The sequence below is a fragment of the Vidua chalybeata genome, chromosome 7, assembly GCF_026979565.1.
Source record: "Vidua chalybeata isolate OUT-0048 chromosome 7, bVidCha1 merged haplotype, whole genome shotgun sequence".
NCBI lineage: Eukaryota > Metazoa > Chordata > Aves > Passeriformes > Viduidae > Vidua > Vidua chalybeata.
The window spans coordinates 24814142-24835075 of record NC_071536.1 but is presented as its reverse complement, the minus strand read 5'-3'; the positions used below and the strand labels follow the sequence as shown (position 1 = coordinate 24835075).

At 39.6% G+C, this 20934-nt stretch overlaps 1 protein-coding gene across 1 annotated transcript in view; it reads left to right on the top strand.

Moving 5' to 3' along the window:
* The first annotated feature begins 5833 nt into the window (after positions 1 to 5833).
* XRCC5 (X-ray repair cross complementing 5) overlaps positions 5834 to 20934 on the top strand; it is a 49915-nt gene continuing 34814 nt past the window's right edge. The window contains exons 1-8 of the mRNA XM_053948382.1: positions 5834 to 5873; positions 7976 to 8089; positions 8677 to 8860; positions 10520 to 10568; positions 12120 to 12242; positions 14948 to 15136; positions 18064 to 18178; positions 19783 to 19921. Of these exons, the coding sequence (XP_053804357.1) occupies positions 5856 to 5873; positions 7976 to 8089; positions 8677 to 8860; positions 10520 to 10568; positions 12120 to 12242; positions 14948 to 15136; positions 18064 to 18178; positions 19783 to 19921 (931 nt within the window). The 5' untranslated portion in view covers positions 5834 to 5855. The remainder of the gene's footprint in view (positions 5874 to 7975; positions 8090 to 8676; positions 8861 to 10519; positions 10569 to 12119; positions 12243 to 14947; positions 15137 to 18063; positions 18179 to 19782; positions 19922 to 20934) is intronic.

Here is a 20934-nt window from a genome sequence, read left to right as displayed (position 1 = left end):
CTCTTTCACTCTCTGTCTCCCAATTTTTGTAACAAATGAAGCAAGAGCCTCATGAGTCCTTGAGTGCACAGCCCTAACTTTATCCCAATATGTATTGAAATAGGCTATGACATTGTCAGACAAAAAGTACCTGGTCCTGTAGTTGAATCTGTATCACAGTGTAGAGAAATACTTGGTTAAGGTTGGAAAATAAACTTTAATGTCAGAAATTTCTGTTATTTTGGAGCTAGACTTTTGCAACTTTAATGTTCTCTTTACTTCTTACAGAAAAACAAATATATAATAAAGAAAATGAAATTACATTAAATAGTCTCCTCCTGACAGTTACATGAGATTCAGATGGGATGAAACCTTTGGACCCACAGCATATGCTTCTGCCTTTTGAGCTAATTAAATAATTGACAGCTGTGGAAGACTGTCCATTTACAAAGGTCATCTGCAATCAGGCAACAACACAATTAACATCAGCAGCAAAAAGTGATTAGAGATAAAACAGGAAATATCAGAGCTTTGCAGTGGAGATTTTTCAAATCAACTGAACCAGGTGAATTCCATTCAAGACAAATATAAAACTAGCCAAAGCAAGCTTTAATGTTTTCCCTTGAAAATCATGTGTGAGGTTACAAATATAGTGCCTACTTTGAAAAGGGATGAGAGAGGACAAAGATGTTAGGGTGTTAGAGAATATCTGTGTTCTAGAGAGTGGAATGTAGAATAGCAAATAATTAAACCTTTAGTAGGTACTCAGAACACAATAAGTTAAAGGAAAATTGGTGGGTGGGGTTTAAGGACAAATGTTGTTAAATCATCCACCCACCTTCTTTATTTTCTTTGATGCTGTTTAAAATTACATTCTCCTGAGCAGGCTGGGAAGTGTTGTGCATTTTGGTGCATGACAAAATAGCTGCAAAAGTGGGTAGAGTGATGTATCTTAAGATATGCCTAATGGTTATTCCCAGGACTGGCCACCTTGTGCTGTGCAGTGTCCTTTCATGACCTAGCTGAAGACAAAATAGTTCTTATGAAATCTGGAAATGTCATCAGAACAAGGGGGATGGCAAGCACCATGCCTGAGAAGATTAGAGCTAAAAAAAAATTATTGTTGCAATTTTGTAAATGGATTGAAAGAAACCAGGATTCAGCAGACATACGTGCTGTTCAGTTCATTGGAAATAAAAACCAGCAGGTGGAAGAACTACTGGATAGGCAGCAATTCTACAGGACAGTGCATGCAGGCTTCAGCAGAGTGTGATTCTCAAGTGTACCTTCATGACAGTGTGGAAAAGGTAAAAAACTACATGGGGGAAAATGGGCTGTAAACATTGTTGGCCTGTGATTTCATGCTTTCTCTCTCTGTGGCACTTGATAAGGCCTCTGCTGGTGTACAACAGCCAGTGGAAGGGGGGAGGTTTCTGCCTGAGAAATGTGTAATCACTGCATAATCTGGAGAAGGGGAAGGGATGGGCAAGAGGAAGCTGTAAATTCAGCAGCTGGGGTGGGAGGCAGTGACGAGGAAGTGACACCCCTGTGGGAGAGGAACTGCAAACATGGTGATTCTGTCTCTCAGCTTCATGCTGAAGGATTTGAAGAGCTATTTCTCCTCTGCAGTGCTATAGGATTAGGAGTTCTGGGTGTGCTGCTTTGACGTAGTTTGTCAGCTGTGATCCACCCATTTGCCACTATTCAGGATCCCCTGAACTGTGTGTGCTGGCAGGACATACCCCGAGTCAATATACTCTCCTTACCCATTACCTCTCCTTCCTATGTTTTTCTTTTGTGTTTTCAGGCAAGGTTGGATGGTGTGGTATAGTCTTTCCTATTTTGCTAATTTTCCTACTGCAGTAATGTCTTTGTTTCCTAAGAGGCTCATTTTTTGCATTGCATGAACTAAACTCAAAATGGACAGAACAGGTAGACCAACAGATGAAAACTGCTAAATCCCCCAAAGGATTTTTTAGAAGTCATTTTCCAGTTTATTAAAGGCACAGTTTCTAAATGTGCCAAAGGTGGTTGAGTCACAGACAGAGAACAAGCTCTGTGGGCTTACAGCTCAACCTCAAAGCCAAAGATCAGTTTTGCTTTAGAGAGTAGATCTTTGAGATTTTTTCCCTGTGGGTGTATTCCACAGAAGCAACTAAGCAAACATTGTAAGTTAGGCTTGCATCCCTTGGGAAGGGCCATCAGAAATCACTAAACAGACATAATAAATACTAGTGTTAGTCTGCACCACAGTTTTGGCATGTTCTTTCAAGCAGGTGTTTGGAACGGCCTCTTGGGAGAAGACAACTACACACCTCACAAAGCCCAATGTAGGAGGATGTTAACACATGTGCTTCCAAGCTCTGCTTTGTTTTGAGTGCCAATTTCCCATCTACTTTGTCTTCCAGCCTGCTGCCAAGCTTGTACTGATGGAAATACAAAGCTGATTGGTGTCACAGTGTGTTTGCCCTGCTTTGTTTGTATGTAGAAAATTCAGTTCATAATTCCTTCGTTTGCAGTTAGCACCCACTATTATGTATCATCCCAGGCAAAGAATAGGTAATGATTGCAAAGTTAATTCCATTTTTCTGTAGAAAATTCTGCTTCATGTATCCATTTCAATACAGCTATTGGGCTAGATCCCAGATGGCTATGTTATTCATCTTTCCACCAGGCATTTATCCAAAGTTTTACCCTGTGGGTAAAGAGGGAGAAAGGCCAAGTCATCTTGCTACTTTTACATTTAAGCCATTTACATTTGCTCAGAGATGCCATAAGCAGCTGGGTCTCAGCTATAACTCTCTGGGTAATATATTCCTTCTTGTAAAAAACCAGGGAAGCCATTTTCCTTGCTGCCTTGTAAAGGCATTGAGTGGAGTTAAGCATAAAGCAGACCATTCATTGCTGCTTCCCAAGAGTGTGCTTGCTTAATCCAGGCTTGGTTTGGGGGGAGAATTAACCAAAGAAGGAATGAGCAGAGCAATGAGTGAGACCCTCACTGACACTGAGGTGGCACACACTCTGCTGTGAATGAGATTACAGCTGATCACCCCGGATCCTGAGTCCTCTGAGATGTCATATATTTATTATTTATACCCAGAGACTGGCATTCTATAATAGAAATGGACACTTAGTCACAAACTTTTTTACATGCTTTTACAAGCAAAGATCCTCAAATCTTCATCCAGGCTAACAAAGCACCAGTGCCCCAGATGGAGTTGATTAGTCAGATTTGATTATTACCAATAAGGGAGCTCTGTTCAGACTTGCAAAGGAAAAAGGAAATGTGGATTAAGGTTTGTTTCAGGAATGATTAGCCAGTTTTCCTTTGAATGGTGGAAACAGCTCTGAAGAAATCTGGCATCATGAAGGTGTGAAGTGGAAATGTTTGGGTTTATTGTTTGTGTATTTTGCCAGAGAGCTAAAAGCCCCCATTTATGTCAGACTGAGAGCTAAAAGACAGGACTATCACAGATGGAGTTTCATGATTACAGGTGTCTTTAGTTTTACTCAGACTTTGTAAGGAAATAGGATGCTGGTACCTGGGCTGGGCATACAAACTTCTGCGATCAGAGGTTCCCAGTTCTGGCACAAATTGGGTTTCCCTGAGTAATGTTTGCAATTACAGCTCTAGCTGCAAGATCTTGGACCAAAGCCTGAGATTCAGCTTTCATGTCAAATCTAGGATTCAGAGAGAAGGGGTTTATGTCAATATTCTGTTCCAGCAGTCAGGGCTGGGGTTTTACTTTCCAACCCCAGCAAAAAAAATAAAATGTTCATTGATCAGGATGCCTTGCAAAATGCTTTTCTGCCGGTGTGTGAAAAGCTATTGCTGATGAAATTGATAAGTTCTTGCTTCTCTGTTCTTCCTGCGCGTGTGTGCACATCTCCTGTCTTGTGCCTAGAATTTAAGCTATGCTGGAAATCAGCTGGAGTGGGGTTTGCCTGGTTGTGAGCCCAAGGGAGGGCTTTTGGACTAAGATAACATCAGGAATAATAATAATGATAGTAAGCAGCCCAATTTCCTTGGCTGATTAATCTGAAATCTCCTTAGAGACATTCAGGAAGACAATGCAAGATTTTCTCTGGCAGTAGCTGACTGTTTCCCCTAAAATGTTTGTCACATTGCCAAGCTGCTCTGTTCCTTTGATATGCAAAGTGCTTTGAAGAGAGAATCCCTCAATTACCCAATCCCTCAATTCCCAAAGCATGGCAATGTAGTAAGGAGGGAAAGGGGATTTTTGTCTTCAGACATCACTCATTATAAAAAGGAAACACTTGTTTTTGTAGGGTCATCTTCAGGTACAAGATTTTTGAAGTGTTCACATGAGATTTACTCTTTTGTAGCTATACTAGTATCCCAACTTTGAGCTCTGTTTTGAGAATAATTATAGATATGTGGGTTTTGAGATATACCTAGAAGTGAAAGACATTGGTAATGATACCCTCAAAGGATACAAGGAAGGTAATGAAGAACAAGAAGTACAAAATACATGTGATGAAATACTTGCTGTTCTCATATCTCTAATGATTTAATAGCCAATGGGCACCAAGATATACCTGATATAGCATCTATTTTACTAGGACTTAAAATCAGTGGGCTCCAGTTTGATCAAACAGCCTGGATGTAGTGTGGTTCTGAAATTCTCTAGTGTTGTGCCAGTGTTTAATGAAACAATCCTGACCCACTGGTGATTCACAGGCAGAATGCAACTTTTGGGATGCTTCAGGCAGCTGAAATCCTGTCCCAGTGGTGAAGGGGAACAGCTGCTCCCCGGCAGCCTGTGTCCTGTGGGACTCTGAGGTGCCATGAAGAGGAGGCTGGAGAGCCCTGGAGACAGCCCCTCGGGGGTGATGTGCTGGGCTTGGCTGGGATAGAGTTAATTTTCTTCACAGCAGTTTGGTATGGGGATGTGTTTTGGGTTTGTGCTGAACACGGGGCTGATAATATAGAGGTGTTTTTGTTATTGCCGAGCAGAGCTTACAGAGCCAAGGCATTTTCTGCTTTTTGTATGGCCACGTTGGCAAGAGAGTTGGGGGTGACACAATTGGGACAGGTGACCCCAGATGACCAAAGGGGTATTCCAGACCATATAACATCATACTACATAAAGGGGAGAGGAGGAGGAGGAAGAGGGGCTATTTGGAGTGATGGAGTGTGCATATTTGGAGTCTTCCCATCACCATTACATGTGATGGGGCCCTGCCCTCCCGGAGATGGCTGAACGCCTGCCTGCCCTGGGGAAGCAGTGAATTAATGCCTTGGTTTGCTTTGCTTGTGTGCATGACTCTTGCTCTTCTTATTATACTGTCGTTACCTCAAGCCACGAGTTTTCCACCTTTAACCCTCCCGATTGTCTCCCCAGTGCTGCTGGTGAGGGATAAGTGAGTGTGGGGCTGGGCTGACAGCCGGGGTTACATCACCATAGGTGAGGGATGGGGCAGCCGGGAGGTGCTCCAGGACAGGACAGAAGAGCTTCTGACGTTTGCCCTGCCACCGCCTCTCCTCAGGGGCCCCAGTCCACCCACCTCGGGCTTGTCCTCGGCTACGCTCCGCTCGAACTACGGCCAAAATGACAGGCGCGCCTGCGAGATCTGGCACTTGGAGGGAGGGCTGCGCGGAGCCCTGAGGAGAAAGATGCGGGGGGCACCCGACATCTCCCTTCCCTCTCCCATAGCCGGCCCGTTCTCACCTCAGCTTCCCCCGCCCTCAGCCTGTCCCGAACCAGCGCCGGGAGCGGCCCGGCCCGCGCCCCCTCCGCCGCTAGGCGGCGCTGCCCCCGCAGCGGAACGCGAGGCGCGGCCGCCGTGTTCCCGGGAGGACGCGGGGCGGGCGGAGCGCTGCGCGCGGCGCACCGAGTCCCGGCAGGAGCGCGATGGCGCCCAGCGGCAAGGTGAGGGCGGGGGCCGGGGGTCCCGCCGGCTCCGGGCACCCACATGCACCCATCCCTGGCACCGGGTGACTACTGCCCGTGCTGACCGCCGAGCCGCTGCCAGTGCAAAGCTGGCTAGCTCAGAGGGAACCCGTGTTCCTGCTTCAGAGCGCAGTGCAGCTCCCGCAGCAGTGACTGGCATTGCTCTTGCTGGAGTGATGATAAAACTGGTTTTGCTCTGTTGAAAATGCAGTTTGTATGTGGGGTGCGTTTAAGGGAACTTATTGGTGAAAGCAGTGTTGAGGTCTCTTGTGTTACGGGGCAGTTTAGTATCTGTTAAACACAGCTTTATCTGTGCTGCTGTAGCCATCTCTCTCTCTGCTTTATTATAGCTACTTCAGCGCCGAGAGGCCCGAGATAAAGGCGGCTTGTTCCGTGTCGCCCTTATCAGTACCTGAGCAGAGCGGGTTGGTTTAGCTCAGGTGTGACAGTGCTCTCCTGCGGTCGCACGTGCGGAGCTCCGGGCGGGTGTCGCTTAGGACCCCGCAGCTGACAGCAGCAGCTCTGGGTGCTCGGGTGGGATGGCCAGAGGTTAATAACAGCTGAAGAGAGACATAGAGGAGGGTTACCACGAGAGCTGTCCTCTTCCTGAAGGATGATTTCACATACCTGAACGGGCACCCAGCCTGGGTTTGCTGCCTTCCAGAAGAGCATCTTGGCACTCGGCAATTGATCGTGTGTTTTGTAAGCAAAACAGCAGCTCTTCACTCCTGCACTTCTTTGACTCCTCTGCTGTCATCCTGCCATCTATGAAGGGAATTTTACCCCTTTTGGACAACAGGATGGATTTGGCTGCCAGCCATTGTGTGTTTTTAGGGAGCACAGCACCAAGCCAAGGAGGGTCTGCAGCTGCTGGTGTGGGTAGATACAGCAGTTCCTCAGGCTGGAGGTGGGCACTGACAAGGCTCTTGTGAGAACGCAGTGCAGCCTCTGTAACTGCCTCTGCTCCACTCTGAGCTTCTGCAGACCTGTCTGACTCTGGCACTTATTCCCAGCTCCCAGGGAAGCCACTGCTGAAGGCAGGGTGAGGAGTAGAGTGCTGAGACTGAGCAGCTGGGCAGCTTGTGGAGCTCTGCTGCTCAGCAGGTACTTGGAGCTGCTTGCAAGGCCATATGCAGAGCTTAGACCAATACCTTTTCTCACTGTTCATCTATTTTGCTTTGTAGAAGCAGACTCTACATCTTGTGCCACTTGGCAGATTTAGGATTATTGCCCAAATGCTTTTGTCAGCTTCATTTCTTCTGGAATTGGATATATCTTGTATTTTAAAACAAGTCAGCTGGCTCCAGCCTAGGTAATACCTGACTTTCCTGTGTTCTGACAAACAATTTTTTTTCAGGCAGTGTAATTTAATCTACTGGCAGTCCATCAAGCAAGGTTTTGATGTATATTTAGAGAACTTTGGTTTAATCCATGAGAATAAATTTGAGCTGGCTTTGGACATGCAGAGCCTTATTTTGCTAAATTCTTCTTTCAACTACATTCATCTGGATGATTAATCAATGTAAGGGGAGTCTATGAAAGAACTTCAGAGGAACTTAGAGTCAAATGAGAAATTGCAAGAAACAATTTTATTTAATTCTAGTGTATAAATCAATTCATGGGCAGACTTGGGCAGTGTTTTATATAGATCACTTAAAGAGGTGATCAGAAATGCAAAAACATAGACTAATGTCAGGGATTTAAGCTCCTAAATTGAAAATTGAATTCATCATTCCAATTGTCAACTAAAATATCTGATTGATTTCCTGATGCAGAAAAGCCCTTAGATCCCTAATACATTCACGGGATTGTATAGAAATTACATGCTCTTTACAGGTTATTGTGTAACAGGATTTTTTTGTATTTTCCACTGAAATGTCTGGAACATGGTAGAGGATGAAATAATTTTCTTTTCAGTGCAGTTATACCAGTTCTGTCTTCCACCTTTGTCTGTTATTAACAGTTAGTGTAAAAGAAACCTCTTGTAAAGTAGCTTGATTTTTAGGTTTTATATGAACCCTTTTAACCTTTTAAGTAATTATGCTTGTATTTTATTTTTTACTCTCACTCATGCTTTTCAGGTGGCAATAGTGCTGTGCCTGGATGTAGGCCTTACAATGAGCAGTTCTGCCCCTGGTGAAGAGTCTTCACTTGACCAAGCCAAGAAGATTATGACAAAGTTTGTGCAGAGACAGGTGTGTGTGACTTCATAAGTGTTAATAACATCTGTGAAACATTTTTCTCATTTACTAATAATTGGAATAAATTATTGGAATGAGTGAGAAGTAGTCTCTATTTATGCTGGAGTGACAGTGCTCTTTGTTATTTTTGGTGGTTTGGTTTTTTGTTTGGTTTGGTTTTTGTGGGTTTGTTTTTTTTGTTTTTTTTTTGTATTTTTTGTGCATGAGATGTGATAGTTGGGTTGGTCACCCTTTTTCTTCAGGGCAGTAGAAATTTTTAGGGAAAAAAAATTGCTTTTCTCTTTATCTAAAATATTTCAACACTTATAAGTTACCACACAGAAGACTCATTTTGAGGACTGATTCAGCCAATTTTATTTGTTTTATCCCAGATAGCCTCTTGTAAATTTGTTAGTTTAATTATATCTAACTTTGTGATCTCACTGTAAGTTTGCATTTTGAGAGGATAGCACCGAATAAATCAGTAAATCCATTGTAATTGATGTTTCAAAATTAGTTTGTCATGCTGTAATCTGCCTAATATAGTTGTGTATGAATCTACCTGTGTTTTTATACCTGTTTTGTGTTCTCTCTATCTGCAGGTTTTTGCTGAGAGTAAAGATGAAGTTGCTGTAGTTTTGTTTGGCACTAATGGCACTAGAAATGACCTTGCCAGTGAAGATCAATACCAAAACATTACTGTACATAGATCACTAATGCTGCCAGATTTTGATCTGCTGGAAGACATTCAAAATGTGATTAAAGCAGGCTCTGAACAAGCAGACTGTATCCTTTTGCTGCAAAGCACTTCTTGAACTGATTCAGCTACGCAGGAGACAGGAAGTCAGTGTTGCAAAATTGGGCTCAGCCTCCCAAGTTTTAACTACTATCAGAGTTGAGCTAATTTGTAGTTGTAAGTTTGTCCAAAAGCAGACTTAGCTGCTTTTTGACGTTCTTTTAGGCTAACAGATGTAGCCTTGGCCTTAAAAGGAATCATTGCTTTTATGAAGTGTTCTGTTAATTAAAGAGAACAAAGATAGTAATATAATTTTAGACTTCAGATAAGGCATGTATTTTTAAAATAGCATTACAGAACTTGGTTTATGCTTTTTAATAAAAATGTTGTTTATGAAATAAGTCAGCAGAAGTTCCAGAAACCAGACTGTCGTGGTTTCAGCCCAGCTGGCAACTCAGCCCCACACAACTACTTGCTCATTCCACCACCAGTTGGATGGGGAGAGAACTGACAGGGTAAAAGGGAGAAAACTCGTGGGTTGAGATAAAGTTAATAGGGAAGTTAAAAGCTGTGCACACAAGCAGAGCAAAACAAGGAATTATTCACTGCTTTCCCAGGGCAGGTAGGTGTTCAGTCATCTCCAGGAGAGCAGGGCTTCATCAGACTTAACAGTTACCTAGGAAGACCAACACCAGAACTCTGAATATCCCCCCTTCCTCCTTCTTCCTGCCAGCTTTACGTGTTGAGTGTGATGCCAGGTGGTGTGGGATATCCCATTGGTCAGTTGGGACCAGCTGTCCCTGCTGTGTCTCCTCCCAACTTCTTGTGCCTCCTGCAGCCACCTCACTGACAAGGTGGTACAAGAACCAGAAAAGGCCTTGGTTCTGTGCAAGCACTGTTCACCAACAACTACAACATCCCTATGTTATCATCACTTTTTCCAGCACAATTTCAACTCACAGCCCCATACCAGCTCCTGTGAAGAAATCTATCTCTACCTCAGAGAAAGCAGAAAGAGGTTTATCCGATTGATTTATTCATGAAGTATTTCTAACATTGCCAAGTATTACTCCCTGGTTTGAATGCCATTCATGTTTGACTGTTCTGCTCTTAGTTACATGTAAGGTGAAGAGTTTTAAAGGGTGAGCTGTATAGTGTTCCTTCATGTGTTTCATTTACATTCAGTTCAATTTCCTGTGTTGTCTCTCCCTGGCCATAAAGTGATTGCTGTGAGCGCTATCCAGGCAGTCAGAGCTGTTTCAGAGAAGTGTGCAGCCACTCAGCTGGCTCACACATTCCCAGTGGACATTGTGATGAGGAAGAAACTAAGAGATTGTCAGATGCAGGTGGTTCAAAGAAAAACTTGCATGAGGAAATGTTATATATTGAAATTTTGTTGGTGGAAAGGTTAGATTGCCTCTTCATGGACTTGAGCCTCTTATTGACAGTTGAGAGGCTGGGATCTGAAGTAGTCTTTTTAGTGTTCCATTGGGTAGATGGGGTAGAGACAAGATCACAATATGCACAAGTTCTATAGGGACCTCTTGCACATCAGTTCTTTGAAAAGTATTTATCTCAAAAGAGTATTTCTTAACTAAAATGCATGTCTGTCAGTCTTTGAGAGGGAGTGAAAATGTAAAATTGTTTTATACGAAAACCACTTATAATTACTTGATTCATATTCTGAGATTTTTCTTAATTTTGCCTAGTTTTGGATGCTATTATTGTATGTATGGACTTGCTTCAGAAGCAAACAATGTGAGTATGTAACTTGAGGTCTTATACAGAAGTCTGTACTGTTTTCTTGTCAGTCTTATATTTACTGTAGGTATAAACATGGGAATTGCTTTCTTTAAAAAAAAAAAAAAGGCAAAAAAACGCCCAAAACATTAAAGATAAACAGCACACTGTTTATCTTGTCTCCAAAGAATCCTCATGAGAGATCTGATTTGTCCAGACAACTGGAGAGCTTTCTGAGGCAACTGGCAACTCTGTAGTAGAGCCATGAGAGTATTAATGCCATTATAGAAGGCACAAAGCCTTCCCTTTCTGTCACATACCTTGTGTTCTGCTTTCAAAAATTGTTAATCTGGATGTTAAAATGCTTAGAAAAGGGTTACTGAATTTAAATGTGATGGCACATTTTAGAAAGGAAAAAAAAGAAAACAAAACTAGAAAAGTGAATTTGTTCAGCCTAGAAATTTAAAGACTGTTGGAGATGAAGTGGCTGTTTGTAAATATGCATGCTGTGGGAAATAAAGGTGCAATAGGAAAAAACACTCTTTAAGCTGAGAAAAAATGTTGACATGAGTGTTACAAAGTTATCAGTGAATGTACTTAGGCTGGCAAGGTGTTTCTAACACTCTGAACTAGTAGTGCAGGGAAAGGAAGGTAACTGCACTTGCTCTCAAACCAGAGCTTGATCATGTTTCTAAAAAGGTTATATGATCTAACTGTGAGCGCTGTGTGAAGACTGCACTTGATGATGCAATTTATAATTTTATGAATAAAGTTGAATCAGTGTGGAAAGCTGTATCCATTTAATGGTTAAAACTGAGTTGTGAATGAAAATTACTGTATTTATGGCATTATAGTCTTGAATAGTGATGGAACACTGGGTTTTCTTGTAGTCTGTATACACCAACCCCTTTGATATGGAGTTTGTCTTAATTTGAGAAAATACTATAGGGTAAAAATTCAAGAAAATCCCTCTTAAGTTTGATTATCCAGATCAAAACTGTGCCAATACAACTGAATTTTGTTCTGTCATTGGCCAGCCTTCCTGATCTGTACTGTTACTACTTCTTAGTATATTAAGTAGTCTTGAAAGTCCATCTTCTCTAATGAATCTACTGAATTAGATTACTAAAATGGAAACCCCACCAGCAACAGTAATTTAAAATACATTTTCACAAGAACAGACTTACAACTGCAAAGGAAATAACCAGTGTAATCCATAAACAGCCTAACATATTTTATTAGCATTTTATCCACATTGATGAAAATTGGCAGAATTCCATTCATTTAGATGTAGTTACTGTCTGCAGTCACAGGGCTAGAATCCTCAATTTTAGGGTAGGAGGGAGAAAGGGGAAGCATATAAAGATAAACACTTAGGATGAATAGTAAAACCTATGATAGAACAGCTTCTACCAAATAGGTTTATTTGTTTTCTTTCATTTTACAAGTATCTCTCTTTGGTAAAAGTAATTACAAATGTATTACTTTTGTTATTATTTTGTAAGGAAATAACTTAAAAATAACCTTAGAATATTTTCAATATATGTAAATGTTTTTCTCTATTTTAAGAGGAAAGAAATATGAGAAGAGACACATTGAACTGTTTACAGACCTTAGTAGTCCTGTCAGTGAGGATCAACTGGGAATTATCATTGCAAACTTGAAGAAAACAGGAATTTCGCTTCAGTTTTTGTAAGTATTAAAATGGCTATTATGTACTATGCCATCTTTTAAAGGGAAATTATTCTTTCTTAATAATTATATTGAAATAGCTGGTGATCTGCTGGATATAGCCTCTTCAGAGATGTATGAGTAAGGAATATGATTATTGTAAGTACTTCTCTCAGTTATATGTACTTTGAATTCCACTTATGAGCCAAATCCCCTTGGTTAAATAATGTGCAAATAAATGTTAAGATAATGGCTTTTTCTCCAGTTAAGCTTATAGCTTAGAGCCAAAGTGTAAAATGGGGGACAAAAGAAAAATATAAGCAGAGAATTAGGAAACAATAAGCCAAATATAGCCTCAGAAACAGTGGTTTTGTCACAGCAACAGCCTTTTAGGTAAGGACATTACTAGGAAGAAATAATGAGGTAGTGTTGCAGATGTTAATAGCTTGATTCTGGTGTCAGTAGAGGAGCAGGTCTGGAGAGAAGGGTTATATTCACAATGATGGGCTTGGAAAATGGAAGCAACGTCTTGTGTTAGAACAGGAATCCCTTTATTGTCATGCTGTAGATTCAGGCATTGATCCAGATAATCAATAGTGGTCTGTATTGGCTGTTGCATGTGATGGCAAGTGGAAGCTGTGAGCCTTCTAGAGGAGTTTATTTAAAAGCAAAACTTTATGTGGCTGTTTATAATAAATACTTTCAAAGGAGAAAGGTGAAGCCCTAGATTTACTTCTGACCATGTACTTTAACCTAGATCCAGCATTCTGTAAGGAACAATGTTGTGAACTTATTAATGAATTCATTTAAGCCATTTGCCAACCCATCTGGAAGATAAAAGAGGGGTTAGATAGGGAAATGTGACTGAAAATCGTGGTCTGATCCTCCACAAAACATTTTTGCCTTTGCTTAGGAGAGGCTGGATGCAAAAATATCAGGTTCTGTCTACACAGGAAAAACAGTTATGCTTCTAGTGTGACAGGCCCCTCCTGGCTTATTTGAGCTGTTGTTGGCACTGGAGCCAGTAGAGGTGCAACACCATGAATCTGAGTACCTCTGCCAGTCAGAGTACATCTTTTGGAGCTCTGGTATTCAGCTGCTGCTCCCTTGTCTATGAAGCAGAAAGAAATGTTGCTGTTACAGCATTGGTTTCAGGTTTGCACCCTGTCTCCCAGCCACAGGAACAAAGGATTATTTGATTTTTACTTGTACAAATATAAAATGCCTATTTAAAAAAAAATTCTTGATAAACCTTTTGTTATAACCTATGCTTCCCTCTCTTATGCCCTGATCACAGACTAGGTTGTAACTTGCAGCAGAGAGTTGGTTTTCCTCCCTGTTTCCAGGTGCCAAGCACATGCTGAGCACTGTGTAGTGTTGGGTATTACGTACTTCTCATCACAGTAGTCTCTGGGTATTGTATAGTGAATGTAGCCTAACTTTTACCTATCAGAGGTTTGAAGCTTTTTGATGTTGCCCTATCAGCTTAAAAGTACAGTTTCTATATTTTGTCATTAGAATCTGCTTCCTAAAAAGGTACCAAAAACCTTGCTGAAGCTTGATCTTTAATTTTGCTGTATGTGACACTGTTGTGCATAATGTTAAATCTGCTTATTATTGGTTGCTTCATGGATAAGTTTAGTGAGGACTAATGAGGTGGAAGTATGGTAGAGACGTGTAGGTTGCCTTTTAAAAAACATAATACAATACTAAAGTTATTTCACTTTGTAGAAATGTGGTAAAAGGTATCATGTGGTTCATTCAGAATTGAATCAGGTGAAAGACCTGAAAAATCTGCAGGTGTTTTCAGAGGCACAGGATCTTACACATCTTTCTCTGCTGTGTTTGTTATACTTAGTTAATGCTCTCCTATATTTTGAAGAGTAGCAAAATCATTTTATCTATAACCCCTGGCTAAATTTTAAAATCTGATTCATGAAGTGCAGGAAAAATGTGTCATCTTCAGTTAGAAATTCATCCAGTGTTTAAGCTATTAAAATCTCAAAGAATAGCATTGTTCCAGAAATACCTAATAGCTCCACTGTAGAGAATGTCCTGCTTGCTGGCATTTGGAGCTGATACAGAGTCACAGGCATGAATCGCCTTTAACAAGTCATCTGGAGCAATCCTCTACTTCAGACTGGGTCAGGTGTATGCCCGTCATTGCTGAGCAGTGTTTGTCTAACCTTCTGATAAAGATTTGCAGTGATGGAGACTCTTCTCTCTCCTCAGGCAGTTGGTTTTAGAGATTATGGTTTGAAATGCCTTCATCAGGTTTTTGACTATCTGACCTGACTCCATGATGTGACTGGAGTGCAGGCAGAATACAAAGAACTGATTGTTTCCTTACTCTCTGCAACAGCTTTTTATATTTAAGGCTGTCTTGCCCTCTAATTCCCTTCTCTACTGGCTTTATTTTGTTCAATCTTTTTTAATGGATCTTGCTTTCTAATCAGCATTGACTTTACTGTCTAATCTATTCCTGTATGTGGATGTCTTTATTGATGCACAATACCCAGAACTGGTGCATTGCTCTGGTCAAGATGTTACCAATGCCAAGTAGGCTTGAAATACTCCTTAATTTGTTTTGCAAGTCCTGTGGCTCTTTATATACCTGGCTGCAGCTAGACAGAAATCACTGATCCTAAGAACATTTTTGTTTTATTTTGCTTGGTTATTTTAATAAGGAAGGAAGTCAAACTAACTGCTTCTTCTTTTGTTCTTAGTCTGCCATTTCCAGTGAGTGTTGATGAAGGAAGTGGAGATACAAGTGCCAGTGTATATGCTCATATGCATAGAAACTCTTTTCCAATAAAGGGCTTAACTGAACAACAAAAGCAAGGTATTAATGTGGTGAGGAACCTCATGTATACTTTGGATGAAGAAGGAGGGCTGGAAGAAATTTATACTTTCAGGTAAATTTGGCTAATCCTGGTTATTGTACTATAGATATGCTTCCTGATTTCTTCTCCAAAAGGTGAAGTAAAGTAATCAGTTGAAGTCAGTGAATTTTATGACTTGCTGTACCCTCAGTCCCCTTCATACAGCTTCTTCAGTGGCTTTAGAATAAGTAGAAGAGCTTAGAGATTTCAGGGAAAAATTAATTTTCTGTATCTATATTTAAATTAAAAAATCAGTTTCCTTCTATCTTTAGTGTTGGAGGATTTTGGAGGGAACATTTCTGTAAATGTCATTTCAAAAATATGTTTTAGAAAGAGATGGAATTTGTGGCATAGTTCAGCTTGAACATCTGCATTTAATGGTAGCCTTTGTTCCTTGGTTGCAAACTACTTTTAGCTCACTAGTTTGATAAACTCCCACAATTTCTTTGAGTAAATGTTGTTTGTTGAATTCTACTCTTTAATCACATTCTGCTGTGCCACTGTGACAAACAATATACTTTATTTTTCATTTTTCTTGCATTAGTAATGCAAGAATTGAAAGGTGATTTTTCACTTCTTGTTTTCCAAATGAAAGAATAAAAGTTTTTGTATCTCTGAAAAACTGTAGCTAATGATATATCCAAGACTTTTCTACATAGGTGATGTCTCAGTTGGGAAACAGGCAAAATGCACCTATCATAGTCTGATGTTACTGTCTCAGTAGTTCTGTTCTACAATTAAGAAAAGTGATCTTTTAGACAATGTGATTTTCAGGAAGCTTAGCAGACCATAGCTGTAATGTCGTTATCAAAGGTAATTTTTAGATGAGGGTTGTCCCTGTAGGTTTATATGCTGTAATTCGTCAGATTATTGGTGGGATTTCCTTCCCTCCCCCAGGTCAGCTTTGCACCTCAGCAGCCAGAGAAGCTGCTCCTTGAGCATTGCTGTGCATTAGTGAAGAGACACGTGTCACTGTGTCTGTGTTCTGTACTAGTCAACAGAGCAGTCTGAGTCTCTAGAAAAAAACAGGCTTTGTCGCTGCTTCAAAGACTGCACAGAAAAGCAGAATCTTTCCTGGCCTGTTTATCCTTTAGGATAATCCATATGCATGAGCCTACCATGTGGCTTGGCCTCTTTATACTTCTTTTATCACAGACTCTTGCTACTTCACAAGCTGTCTTTGTGCCATACTTTCAGGGGAAATCCAAAATCTCTGGATAAGTAGGCATTTGGCTAGTAGATTAAAGCTTTAGTTGGAAAAGTTGTTTAAGAGTATGTGAGGTTTTAGATGCAATTAAGTTGCTTATCAAGCTTTAAGAAGTCAGCTTTGCAAATCTGTCATGATAATTGGCTAACGCAGATACACTCTCCATTTTCCTAGATTAATTATTCCTGCTGGTAAAAATATTTCAACTCTTGTAAAAATAAATTAGCCATGCCAGGAAAGTGAGTGAGGAGGTTTTGTTGTGATTTTTTGTTATTTTTGTTATGATACTCAGCCTATTAGATGGGAAGTACTTCTGCTGCCTCTGGGTTTTGAGGGAAGGGATTGCAGAGCAGAAGAGAAAGGTTGTGTTCATTAAATACAAGCTGAAATATATGTTTGCAAGGTTTTATTGACTGGATCATCTTTAATTACAGGCAGCATTTTTTTTCTGTAAATATAAGAAAGTAAAGGCTAGAGATAATAAATTGAGCTTAAATTACATTGTTAGGCATTTGGCACTTGTGTATATGATTTTTTTACTCATCCCTGAATGTATGTGTTGCAGTACTCCTAATGATGGAGTACCATGTTCTGTTTTAAAATCCTGTATTGATGTCTTTATTGCTAGGAAAAAAAAATTCCCCTCTTTTCCATAAGGAAAAAAAACAAAAAAAAAAAAACAAAACTAAAAAGGAAATCCAGTGTTTATCTCATATAAAAAATCCAGTGTGTTTTTGCCTTTCATTGTGCTTTTAGAATTTAAGAACAACAACTCTGTTCATACTAGGAAACCTGAAAAATAGAATGCCAAGTTGAATTCTCTACTGGTCATTTTAGGAGTTCATCTTGATTTCTGCCAGACAAGTGCTTTAATCAAGAAAGTGGTGGATTCCAGGTTTTATCATAATGTGAAAAAGAGTAGTTCAACTTTGTTTTATCTTTGCTTTATCATGCAATAAAAGAAAAAAAATTGAGAACTTTCTCTCTGTTGGAATTTTACAGCCAAATTGACAATATAGTTTATATTAGCTGAAAGCTGTTCTGGGGGGCAAGCCTCTTTGAATTCACAATGATATATTATAAATTACTGTGAGTTGTTAATTTTGGACTCCATTGCTAAAAGTTGTGCAATTAAGTTAACACTTTTTAGTATAAATTCATTGCAGTTCATTTTTTCATGTTTTTTTGAACTTGTATATGTGCTGTTTAGGCTAGAAGTAGCGGAAATAACTTCTTTCGCTATGACAGAATGCCCTTAAATTAATGACTTCACTAGTAGTGTATAAAAAAGCGCCAAAAGTTAATTTCTACATAAACAAAATCCTGTTAATTGAAACTGGATTCTTTATTTCTTCAGCTTCACTATAGAAAGCATTTTACCACATAGAGAGCCTTTTCTAATTTTTGTTGTTCAACTTGCTACATGGCCTAATTGGATGAGCACAGAAAAATGGAAAATGCTTAAGAAGCAGTTGTGTGGTTTTAGCACTAGACTTAACACAGTGCCTTTAAGCCCTAGTGTCACACCATCATAAAAGCTGAAGATGTGGATAATCTACTGTACCACCTCTTTTTTTTATTCTCTTTTCTGACAATGGGTAATTGTAAGATTATTGATACAGTTTATTTGCTTTATGCAATCAAAGCTGAAACAGTTTGGACTCCTGCATTTCCTTAAGGAGAGTGTATTGTCTATAATACTTTATTACAGTTCACCAGAGTTCATTGCTGTTTTGCTGATTCCTTCATTTAGAGAGAGCTTGGAACGCCTTTCAATGTTTAAGAAAATGGAAAGAAAGCCTATGCCTTGGCCCTGCCAGCTCACTATTGGTCCTAATTTGTCTATAAGGATTGTGGCCTACAAATCAGTAAGTGTGTAAGATCATATGTTCCAGTGTAATTTGGCAGCAAGTTAGGTGCAACTACATGTTGTTTTTTTTTTTTTTCCTTAAAGCTAAGAAAATAAAGAAAAAACAACATCCAAATAATTACAATAGAGATTTTTGTTTGGTTAGAAGCCAGTACATCTAAAATTGTGGTTCCCACAGCAACTTTAAATTCACCATACACGCTAAATAACTAAAATTCATAAGGTACAGCCATAGGAGTAATTGCTGTCTGCTCTGGCACTTAGTGGTATTGAAGTTGATGACCCTGATTAAAAATGTTGTGATTGAAGATTTACATTCAGCATCAATGATATGTGAGACTTTATATAGGCATGAGAAGAATTTTGGACATGTGTGCATAAAATGGTGGGTGTAAATGTTTTACCAGCCATCGTTTCAAATCACATCTGTTGTTATTTCAGACTTGGAATAAAAGGTCTGATTTTTCAGCTTGTTTGTACTGTTTGGCAGAGCTTGGGCCCAGTCTGTTTCTTATGGTTTATATGGTTCCTTTAATCAGTGCTAGGAAAAAGTAAGTGTATTTAAAGGCAGCAAATGTGCAAATCTCTTGTTATAGAACAGTTAATAGGTAACTGTGTGGTGTGGCAGTATTGATGGATCTAGTGAGATGGAGTTTAATTGGCTTGTTATTTCAACACGAGACTGGGCCTGATATTATGAAGATGAAATATATCTGAAGTCTGAGAGCTGGGTATACTAGCCTTGAAAGACATCAGCTTTATATTTATAGTTATTAAAATTTTTTTATTAGGCTGTTGTGCCAGACCAGTGCAAATAGACAGAAAGAGTCCCCTCCCAAAGATGTTTACACACAAAATAAAGTAAGTTTGGGAGAATAAGCAACATGAACTGAGTGACTGGCCTGAGGTCATACAGCAGTCATACTGCCATAATCTATTCTGTTTTCTGCTCAGTTCTACATTTTTCTTCTCATGTACTAGCTAGAACATCAATTTCACTTAAGCAGAGAGAAAAGAAAGCAGTTTTATTTCCTTGTAGTTGGGAAACATTCACTCATTGTAAATACTTATTCCTTCTTTCCCACCCAAGTTCCATAATGCAACTGGAATCTTAATCTTTTTGCCTTTTGGGGAAGTTGCAGTAATATAAGGTATTTTTATCCTGAAGTGTAGTAAGCCTGATGGAAAACTTGGCCAAGCAAACTGAGTGAACATTGAGTCCTACTGTATCTTTAACATATTTCTTAATGCTTTGTCAAAAATATTTATACAGTTGGAGGTAGTAAATTGCGTAGCAAGCAAGTTACATGGTATCCTGTGACTCAAAGACATCCACAAATGGCTTAACCTACAGGTTTAATGAAAAACCAGGACAAGAGTGCTGTCAATATGCTACAGTTCATGTGTTAGGTCTCATACAAATGAAGAAGTGCTGATAGCACTGTGGTGGCAGCCAGAGATGCATTATTTGACAAACTTTATTAGTTCTTTATTGGCAAAACAATGCAGCACTCAGGCAAAGGATTTTTGGTGTGTTCTGGTAAGTACTCTGGTTCCCATTGAAATGTTAAACATTCCTTTTCTTTGAATTCTGATATCAAGGTCACAGAAGAGAATGTGAAAAAACCTTGGGCAGTTGTGGATGCTAAAACCCTCAGAAAAGAGGACGTGCAAAAAGAAACTGTTTACTGCTTGAATGATGATGATGAGACAGAGGTTCAGAAAGATGATACTATTCAAGGTACGAGATCGTTATGTGCACCCTGAAGACAAAGGGAAGATAATGGCTTGGACTCTTAGGTCACCTAAGGGCCTCTTAGTTTTATAAATTGAAGCCTAGCTGTGGTCTTAGAATGTGAACCCTGTAGGCTGATGGAGCACAGACTGTTGCACGAGATGCTTTGTTTTCACATATTTAAAAAAATCTTATTTTGCCAGTAGTAGGAATAATAATAATAGGAATAATAGTAATAGGGCTAACAACAACAATAATAGTAATAACAACACATGGAAGTTAGAAGGCACTACAGCTTTCTGAACTACACACTGTGGAAGGCCATACCTCAGTTCTGTAGTGAGTAGTTCTGCTACCACTATTCCGTTTTTAGATCTTCAGTTGTACTGATAATATGACTGCTTTCATAGTGCTGCTTTTTTTGTAGATGAGCAAGTGCTCTAGTTATTCTGCACTTGGAAAGTTGAAGCCATCAAAGGAGGGTTTAGTGCTCAAGAGTACTAGCTTTGCTGTTCTATAACAGGATCAATCGGAAGAAGTGGTAGGCAACATACTTTTTATGACCTGCAGCTTCTTTCTGAGCAGATTAATTTCCTTAGAAGACTATAGGCCCAGAAACAGCAGGAAATAGTATACTTAATTTTAAAAATTGAGTTAAGCAAATCTGTTTCATTTTTTGTGATTGTATAGATATATTTTGTTACTAGTTTTTTCCTTTCCTTTGCTATTTCAATCCCACACAAATAGGGCAAGTATATTAGCTATAAAGAGCAGAACTAGTCAGATAACAGTATAGAGAGTGCTGTCAGATGAATAACATAAATTGAAAATTAGAATAAGCTATATTTTTTAATTTAATCTATTTCAATTGTAGCATTCATAGGTGTTTCATAGCACTATCAGATAAAGTCACAATGACAATGTGACCTTCTTTAAGCAGAAATGATGGTTAAAAGATGGTCTAGTTATGTTCTACAACTTCAAAGCTGTGTAAAAAAATCCAGTTCTTACAGAGAATG